Raw genomic sequence first — 10,608 nt, 5'->3', positions numbered from 1 at the left:
TCACCTGTGTACGCGCCCAACACCTACAGGTAAAGGTGTATGCTACGGAGAAGTGCGGGGGAAGGAACAATTAACGGTTGGGAAAATTCCGGATACCGCTGCTATGGCCGAGTCTCAGCTTCTGTGCATGGACGAAGATCACGTCAACGAAAAGATACCCGAATCCAAAGCAGAGTTCTACTACTGCGAGGAGCAGCGAGCCGCGCTCGAGCAACTATTGAAGAACGGTGATGGCGCGTTCAAGATGCGACTGACAGAGGACAACGTCAGAGACTTTCTATCCGCTCGCGAGATTAAATGGATTCGAAAAACTTTTGATGAATATGATTCGGATAGTGAGTCCGAGAAGGGCGAATACGAAAAGGCTCAGGAGTCCAATGCAGACTCGGGGGTCCACTCCACATACTGGCCTCAGATGTCGGACACGGATGTCCCGCCGCTTGACATCGGCTGGCCAGGCAGCACTAGTTTTTATAAAGGTGTTACGCGAGTATCCGTGCACACGCACCCACCCAAAAACAAGGGGCCCCATATAAAAGAGGTTGTCAGGAGACTCATTCAAGAATCTAACAAGGTAATTCCAGTTCTAATATAAATTGATAACGGCATATTACACGTGAATAACGTAGTTTACATAAATTCTTCTTTGCCCTAAATTATTGAGTGAGGCCCTCACATTGTTCTCCCTCATTCTTTGTAGCTCAGAACAGTTTACAAATTACTTTGAATCCTGAGTCAGCATGACACTGAATCATGCATGTGTTCTTCATCTTGACTGTTAATTTAATGTAAACTTCTCAACTGTCTTAGTGTCAGTTCTAGTGACCTATTTATCAGATCTGAATGTGTCAGTGTAGTTACTACAGTCGCTACATAGGCCTTGTGACAACAAACTCCTTTTTTGACATGAGGTTTTATTACCTACTTCTCAGGTAGCCTAGTGCTTAGAGCATTGGACCAGTAACCGAAAGGTTGCTAGATCGAATCCCGAGCTCACAAGGTAAAAATCTGTCTTTCTGCCCCTGAACAAGGCAGTTAACCCACTGTTCCTAGGCCGTCAATGTAAATAAGAACTGGTTCTTAACTGACTTGCCTAGTTAAGGCTTAGGACAGCCAGGTCCTTGCTCATCTGAGGAGTCTTACTTGAGGAGTCGTACTGTAAAATGAACCAAGGCGATTAGCAACAATGTAAAACATCTACTTCTATTTAGATTTTATTATGAAATGAAACGATGACATAATTGACCATTGTTGATTATTGACTATTGATTTATGTTATGCTGTTATTATCATAGATATAGAACACTGATGTGGTAATCTCAATCATCTACATTTTCCCCTTCATCACGTCATTACGTTCTACAAGGACTTATCAACAGTTAACAGAAGTTTTGAAATGAATGTTCACAGTAGATCTCTAACTGGATGGAACACATGCAGTAGATAGGGATGTTGTAACAAGCGAAGCCACATGTGGAGGAGCTGGAAAGGCCAGACATTTCACAGTTCTAAATGTCAGACAGTTTCACATCAGAACCTGTAACAAGTCATTCAAAAGCGTTTCCCCAGCCTCACGTCAGTGTTTAAAAACACATCCACACCAGGCTTTCTCCTCCCACATCCACTGTAATTCAACTCACTCAATCAAGAGTCCCTCCCCCTCTAAATGGCTGGGTAACCTGTCAGTCATGCTGCCTGAGACTAAATGTCTGGAGGAAGAACACGCATAACTCTGGGGCTAAGCTTGGCACAGGAGGACACGGCTATAGGGAAAGGAGATAAGCATGCAAACTTGAGCTTAAACACTGTGGGTCTAAGTATCCCAAATCCAGATAAGAGACTGGAGTGTTTGACCAGGTTACAGTTAACTTCTCTGGAACAATGGAATAACGCATACTCACTTTACATTCACATTTTATCTCCAATTCATGCAATCTCAATGTTAATATTTTTTATCCACGTACATGCAAAGTTGATTCTTGTCCATATCCGGTGTCTGGCTCTTCATTAGTCCACTGTTGACACAGTCCCAAAATGTTTTGCTTGTCAGCAGTCAAGTTTTCAAGATATTGAACTTTCAAGAAGCAAAGTGTTATTTTCCACATCATGATGATGCACAATATTGTGGGACTGTTTCAACAGTGGACTAATGAAAAAATACCAAAATATGGTATTTCACTGAGAACAATGCAAATGAGGGGTCATTGTTCACTCCTTGAGACAGGTTAATGATCTACTGAATGGGAAGACAAGCCCGTGACCAGCTGTTCTGTGTGCATATGACTAGGTATGTCAATGAACTGAACAAACTGAAATCATGACAGGCCGTCATTGTAAATACGAATTTGTTCTTAATTGACCTGCCTGTTAAAATAAAGATACAAAAAAAAGAAAATAAAGGACGAGCCAGGAAGTGACTCTAGCCTTACTATAACAAGGCCTTCACTGTCCAATACTTTGTCATCACCACTCCTTTACCACTGTCAGCATGAGGCAGAGAGCATTACACTGCCCTATCCTAGTGTGGTACAGGACTAGGTCATAGTAATGCACCAGTGCTCATATTTCTTCACATGCAAAGTCTGTGCTCCTGAAAGACAACCAGCTCTGTTTATACCTAAACAAATGCCATTGAAAGATTATAGGATTTACATTTCAATAACTGTGTGGTTGTGTGTCTGTGTGTGTGGTTGTGTGTCTGTGTGTGTGTGTGTGTGTGTGGTTGTGTGTCTGTGTGTGTGTGTGTGTGTGTGTGTGTGTGTGTGTGTGTGTGTGTGTGTGTGTGTGTGTGTGTGTGTGTGTGTGTGTGTGTGTGTGTGTGTGTGTGTGTGTGTGTGTGTGTGTGTGTGTGTGTGTGTGTATATATATATGATTGTGTGTGCGCACGTGTGTGTGAGGTGTCGGGGTTATTTATTGAATTTATACTTTTGCTTGATCTTTGTAAATATCAACTAGTCTGGTATTATTAAGCAGATGTATCAGTCACCTTCTCAAGCCTCTCAAATATTTTGACATACTTCTGTTTGGATTGAAGTGGAAAATTTGTCATAAGAAAATTAATCTTGACATTTCGGCTCAACTCGTTTTTCCAGTTAATTAGGGAGATTCTAATCTTACTCGAACAATTGAACCACAAATCTCCTGCTTTGAGTCCTTCAAATCCACCCCTGTATATGGCTTTGTTGTTGTTATGTAATTGTTTTGTGTTACTTTTAGATTACTATAAAAAAAAATCTCACTTTAGTTTATTTAGAAAATATTTTCTTATCTCTATTTCTTGAACTGAATTGTTGGTTAAGGGTTTGCAAGTAAGCATTTCACGGTAAGGTCTACACCTGTTGTATTCGGCGCATGTGACAAATACAATTTGATTTGATTCAGAGATATCATCCCCCTCTGTTCTTCCTCTAACGTTCCAATGTGGGATACTCAGGTAGTAGCTGTGGTCATGGACCACCTTACAGACCTGCAAATCCTTCAGGACCTATTGGACGCAGCACAGAGACGAGTGGTGGCTGTGTACATCATACTGGAGGCTCGTGGTATGCCCCACTTCCTGGATATGTGCACTCGTTTACAGATCACTGCTCTGCATCTACGGGTAAGACAGGGATGCTTTGGCAGGCAATAGGCAACAAACAAACAGGAACAAGTAATAGTTAGCGATGGTATTACCATGTCATTACCTGGTAAATAGCAGAGTGTCATGTAAACGGAAAGTGCAGCCACAACTTCTTGGCAGTAAAAAGCAGAATACTCCTCTGGCCTATTCTTTTATTATCATCCATATTGGCACACTGTATATACTGGTGTAGGATCTTAATTTGAGCCAGTTTGCTACAGCAGGAAAATAATCCTGCAGCAACAGGAGATGGGAATTATTATGTGGATTATAATTCATGGGCATTTTTGTAGGGATTGATACATTTTTCAAAAGGGAAAATCAAGTCTGACATTTCAAAGTGGAAATTACAAACTTCAGAAGCCTCTTTAAACCTCAAATACACCACAAGTTAAAAATGTTCTCCTGTAACATGGTGATCAAATTAAGATCCTACATCTGTAGATGTTGATCTATGTAGACAGAAAGAAGCTTGTGCAGTAGATCTAGCCTATTTTATATGGAATGCTGGATAACCTAGTGTGTGTGTGTGGTGTCAGTTGATAAGCCTCTAAAAGGCCCTTCCAGTGTTGAGACTCTGTCATTGTTGTTTCATAGAAACTGCTGTTCATTGAGCCGAAAACAATCCAGTCCTGTGGAACTTGATCCTTGACCAAACAAGTGTTAACAGCATAGGGTAGCATCCTTCTGACAAGTCTGTTTCTGTGTTTATGTCTCGGACAGTCTTTTTCACTCTCTCCAACTCACTCCCATTCCTTGCTCAGTAAATAGACCTGCCTCGACTGTATACTCAAGGGGTTTAACTCAACCCTTGCATCACCAGTTTCGGATTTGCTTACCATGAAAGTTTACTTTGGTCGTGGGTGGTAACAGCACAATTTCCCTTAGTGTTTGATATGATACTGTTCAGTACTTGGAAGTCTGATAGTTACTGACTCATGGTTTATACTGTAATAAGGGCACCTGTCTAACTCAGTATCTGTGTGACTCTTTCAGAACCTGCGTGTGCGAACGGTGAAAGGTTCTGGGCTGGCCCTGTCATTTGGCAGGCTGCCCGGCTCTCTGTGCTCCAAGTACATGCTGGTGGACGGAGAAAAGGTTATGTTTGGCTCTTACAGGTCAGTCATTTTCTCAGTAATACACTTCCACTCACATTCATTCAGCCAGAGCAAACATGATTTGACCTACTCTTTGAGCTTTGCGTCTGTGTCTCACTCTCTTGTTCTGTCATCTCCAGCTTCACATGGAGCTCCTCCAGGATGGACAGGAACACCATCACAGTAATGTCTGGGCAGGTGGTGGACTTCTTCGACAATGACTTCAGGGAAATGTATGCTGTATCTGAGAATGTGGACCTTTACAAGGAGTTCCACATTACCAAGCCTCCCATGCCTGCGCCGGTACGGAAGGTGGTGGTCCCCAAGCCCCTGTTGATGTCCACCTCCCGTTTCCAGGTGTCTCTAGGGGACTCTCGGGGGCAGGCTGACCAGAGAGTGCCTGCACATAAATACCACAACCCTAAGTATTCTCTGGTGGTGGGGAACAGTCTCGGACTCACTGGGTCCTTACAGGACCTCTCCACACTCAGAGACTCACTGGGTGGTGGACTCGAACGGAACGGACTGTCGACGCTACTCCATGCCAAAGGGGGCAGTAGTGTGGAACTGGACAAGGTCACTGCGAAGTCCCCCAGTTCTCCTGTGGAGGATGAGGAGGATGGGAAGGGAGGTTTGCAGAAGCGCCAGGCCTTAGGTGGAAAGAAACAACGCAGTTCTTTCAGGCTCTTCCTGAAAGGCAGAGGATCCAATCACAACAGTGCGACTATAGAGGAGGATGGGGCCACTCCTTCAAACCCCTCTTCTACCCGCCCAAACCCCTCCCCTAGCCACCCAACTCCCTCCCCTACCCACCCAACCCCCTCCTTTACCCACCAAACCCCCTCCCCTACACGCACAAACCCCTCTCCTACCCACCCAACCCCCTCCCTTACCCACCCAACCCCCTCCCCTCGCAACCCAAACCCCTCCCCTACCCACTCAACACCCTCCCCTACCCGCCCAAACCACTCCCCTACCCACTCACTACCCTCCCCTACCCGCCCAAACCCCTCTCCGACCCGCCAAAACCCCTCCTCTACCCGCAAATTCTCAGATCCGAATAGCACTGCCACTGAGGACTCATTTGAGATTGTAGAGAAACCGTCCCTGTTGAAATTTAAGAACAAAAAGCCTTCAAAACTGCCTCAAAGAAGTATGTCTCTAATGACCCTCAACAAAGGAGAGGATGACGGTATGTTGTTATATTCTACCATTTGTGGTTTTCATTTGGAGTTGTTGTTTGTTGGCTCATCCATTCTTTTCTCCTTTCCCTCTAGGAAAGGGACACCAGAAGCCTTCCAAGAGGAACTGCATTCAGTCCTGAGATGAAGAGAGGGAGGACAGGATCAGCTGGGAGAGACAGAGACAGAGGACATTTGAAGTAATTGCCAGTATCAGATGCAGTATTAGATGGAGTATAGTAATGACATTCCATGGCAGGAGTATAGTAATGGCATGCCATGGCAGGAGTATAGTAATGACATGTCGTGGCAGGAGTATAGTGATGTCATGCCATGACAGGAGTATAGTGACTTCATGCCATGGCAGGAGTATAGTGATTACATGTCATGGCAGGAGTATAGTAATGACATGGCATGGCAGGAGTATAGTAATGGCATGTCATGGCAGGAGTATAGTGATGTCATGCCATGGCAGGAGTATAGTAATGGCATGTCATGGCAGGAGTATAGTGACGTCATGCCATGGCATGAGTATAGTGATGACATGTCATGGCGGGAGTATAGTGATTAGATGTCATGGCAGGATTATAGTAATGACATGGCATGGCAGGAGTATAGTAATGGCATGTCATGGCAGGAGTATAGTGATGTCATGCCATGGCAGGAGTATAGTGACTTCATGCCATGGCGGGAGTATAGTGATACATGTCATGGCAGGAGTATAGTAATGACATGGCATGGCAGGAGTATAGTAATGGCATGTCATGGCAGGAGTATAGTGATGTCATGCCATGGCAGGAGTATAGTGATGACATGTCATGGCGGGAGTATAGTGATTAGATGTCATGGTAGGAGTATAGTATTTGCAGGGCATGGCAGGAGTATAGTAATGGCATGTCATGGCAGGAGTATGGTGATGTCATGCCATGGCAGGAGTATAGTGACTTCATGCCATGGCGGGAGTATAGTGATACATGTCATGGCAGGAGTATAGTAATGACATGGCATGGCAGGAGTATAGTAATGGCATGTCATGGCAGGAGTATAGTGATGTCATGCCATGGCAGGAGTATAGTGATGACATGTCATGGCAGGAGTATAGTGATTAGATGTCATGGTAGGAGTATAGTATTTGCAGGGCATGGCAGGAGTATAGTAATGGCATGTCATGGCAGGAGTATGGTGATGTCATGCCATGGCAGGAGTATAGTGATTACATGTCATGGCAGGAGTATAGGAGCGACATGGCATGGCAGGAGTATAGTGATTACATGTCATGGCAGGAGTATAGTAATAACATGTCATGGCAGGGGTATAGTAATTGCATGTCATGGCAGGAGTATAGTGATGTCATGCCATGACAGGAGTATAGTGACTTCATGCCATGGCAGGAGTATAGTGATTACATGTAATGGCAGGAGTATAGTAATGACATGGCATGGCAGGAGTATAGTAATGGCATGTCATGGCAGGAGTATAGTGATGTCATACCATGGCAGGAGTATAGTGATGTCATGCCATGGCAGGAATATAGTAATGGCATGCCATGGCATGAGTATAGTGATGACATGTCATGGCAGGAGTATAGTAATGGCATGGCATGGCAGGAGTATAGTAATGGCATGTCATGGCAGGAGTATAGTGATGTCATGCCATGGCAGGAGTATAGTGATTACATGTCATGGCAGGAGTATAGTAATGACATGGCATGGCAGGAGTATAGTAATGGCATGTCATGGCAGGAGTATAGTGATGTCATGCCATGGCAGGAGTATAGTGATGACATGTCATGGCGGGAGTATAGTGATTAGATGTCATGGTAGGAATATAGTATTTGCATGGCATGGCAGGAGTATAGTAATGGCATGTCATGGCAGGAGTATAGTGATGTCATGCCATGGCAGGAGTATAGTGATCACATGTCATGGCAGGAGTATAGTAGCGACATGTCATGGCAGGAGTATAGTGATTACATGTCATGGCAGGAGTATAGTAATGACATGTCATGGCAGGAGTATAGTAATGACATGTCATGGCAGGAGTATAGTAATGACATGTCATGGCAGGAGTATAGTGATTGCATGCCATGGCAGGAGTATAGTGGTTACATGTCATGGCAGGAGTATAGTAATGTCATGGCAGGAGTATAGTAATGACATGTCATGGCAGGGGTATAGTAATTGCATGCCATGGCAGGAGTATAGTAATTGCATGTCATGGCAGGAGTATAGTAATGACATGCCATGGCAGGAGTATAGTGATTACATGTCATGGCAGGAGTATAGTGATTACATGTCATGGCATGAGTATAGTAATGACATGTCATGGCAGGAGTATAGTGATGCCATGTCATGGCAGGAGTATAGTGATTACATGTCATGGCAGGAGTATAGTGATTAAATGTCATGGCAGGAGTATAGTAATGACATGTCATGGCAGGAGTATAGTGATTACATATCATTGCAGGAGTATGGTGATTAGATGTCATGGCAGGAGTATAGTGATTACATGTCATGGCAGGGGTATAGTGATTACATGTCATGGCAGGCGTATAGTGATTAAATGTCATGGCAGGAGTATAGTAATGACATGTCATGGCAGGAGTATAGTAATTGCATATCATGACAGGAGTGTAGTAATGACATGCCATGGCAGGAGTATAGTGATTAAATGTCATGGCAGGAGTAGAGTAATGACATGTCATGGCAGGAGTATAGTGATTAAATGTCATGGCATGAGTATAGTAATGACATGCCATGGCAGGAGTATGGTGATTACATGTCATGGCAGGAGTACAGTGAATAAATGTCATGGCAGGAGTATAGTAATGAGATGCCATGGCAGGAGTATAGTGAGTACATGTCATGGCAGGAGTATAGTAATTGCATATCATGGCAGGAGTGTAGTAATGACATGCCATGGCAGGAGTATAGTAATTACATGTGCTGCTCATTCTATGAACTACTGTAATGTTCCTTAGTGAGACTTGGTGTGAGACTGTGTGGACCGCCACTGCCTTATCAGTTAGAGTAGTGAGAGTCTTCAATGCCAGACCCGCTGTTCCTTTAATATGAGCCTAATGTTGTTGTTTAGCAGGAGTGATTGGATGCCACATACCAGCGAGTGTCTCCTGAGTCCTGCCCGTCTCAGATGGCATTCACCACCTGTGTCAGGGAAATGCCAGTACAGACATGATCGGTCAGTCATTCGATGCTTGAAAACTGATCTTATGTTACTGCTCACATGTCATAAGAAATCAAAAATGAAACATTGCACAGAACTACCAATGTACATGAGCTATTTTGTCATTTTAAAAACAAATCTTGATTCACAACCTCATTTTAGCACCCCCCCTTATATTATACCCCATAAAATATGCAAGAATTTCAGCTTTTCCTCTGCTTTTAAAAACGGAAAAATCTATGTATGATTGCTTCCCTGTATCACTGTCATTGAAACGGCAGCTTTTAAACCTAAATAAATGGATGGCGTTAAAAACACATCTATCCCAGGTATAGATGTATTCTGAATGTGTCTATCCTTCAGGTTACTATGGAGAAGGAAAAGTGATCAGCTCTCTTCTCTCACACAAGGTATCACCTTACCAAGGGCACTTTGTTAAATTGTTCGTGGACTGGCTCTTATCTCCACTGGAGTGTGTAGTGTCTGAATAATGGATGTTGTTTTAACAGATCAGACACAGATCACGCGCCGCTGCTGTTAACATGCAATAATACATTGTCTCTAAACCTATGTGACATTATAACCATGTCAGTGGTCCATGGCTATATTTGTCATCTTAATAAAAAAGAAGCAATAGGGACTAAGACGTATTTTGCTTCTTTTTTATGCATAGCAATTACAAAGAGCAAAGGACATTTTCTTATTGAAATTATAGTGTGAAGTCTTGTATATAAAAATGCCAAAGATGTATGAGACCACACATACTTCATGTAATTGACTGACTTCCTATCTCTGATGTGTGACTGTTGTTTTATATGAAATCATAATATTAAAAATAACTTTTGTATTTTGTTTTGCAATCATTTACAGAGGACATTGCTAAATCAAGTTCTCTTCTCCACAGTCATGTGACTGTTTGTTTTTGGACATGATCATATTTTTCTTGCGCAACCTTTAGAATACATTTCCTACCACTATCTTATCTGTAGATTTGTCGAAGAATTGGATGAATATGCATAAGCTCCGCTTGTTGTAGATATGGTTTGGGTGGTATACAAATGTTTTGGCTGCTGGTATAATAAGTGCAATTGATAGCTGTTTTTTGTTTGTTTTCTCTGTGTGCATCAGTGTTTTTATTCCCACCCTTGTTTGAAGATAAATTTATGCGAGAATTCACTTTTACAAAAAGCATATAGACATTTCTTTGGTTCACTCTTGCCTGTAAAGCTTTAGGGAAAGGTTTCATAAGATTGTAGCCTATGCTTACTGTACCTTCACTCAAACGGTGTACTGTATATTGTGTGTGGACATACAGTACTGTATATTTAACTGTGAGTGAGAGAGGACTTACAACATATACATACTGTGTATATTACAGTAGCCCTCTTCATGGATATTGCTGTCACACGTGGGGAGTGTTAGTGTATCACTCCCTGCATCAACTCTTATCCCTGTATGTTTTGTCTCTCATATCTGCATAGGGCTATAGTAACCTCAGAGCAGAACCACAGCCCTATGACAGACA

The 10,608-nt window shown here is 43.0% G+C and overlaps 1 protein-coding gene across 1 annotated transcript; it reads left to right on the top strand.

Annotated features, from left to right (window-relative positions):
* The first annotated feature begins 44 nt into the window (after positions 1–44).
* On the top strand, positions 45–9,930 carry LOC129867318 (protein FAM83F-like). Its single transcript, XM_055940646.1, has 5 exons — positions 45–574; positions 3,434–3,601; positions 4,619–4,740; positions 4,860–5,911; positions 5,997–9,930. Exons 1-5 carry the CDS (start codon positions 104–106, stop codon positions 6,041–6,043), a joined length of 1,860 nt encoding a protein of 619 aa, XP_055796621.1. The 5' UTR covers positions 45–103; the 3' UTR covers positions 6,044–9,930.
* The last annotated feature ends 678 nt before the right edge of the window (positions 9,931–10,608 follow it).

This window comes from Salvelinus fontinalis, chromosome 2, assembly GCF_029448725.1.
Source record: "Salvelinus fontinalis isolate EN_2023a chromosome 2, ASM2944872v1, whole genome shotgun sequence".
In the NCBI taxonomy this organism is placed as follows: domain Eukaryota; kingdom Metazoa; phylum Chordata; class Actinopteri; order Salmoniformes; family Salmonidae; genus Salvelinus; species Salvelinus fontinalis.
The sequence above is the reverse complement of the archived record's forward strand: the minus strand, read 5'-3'. Positions and strand labels throughout refer to the sequence as shown.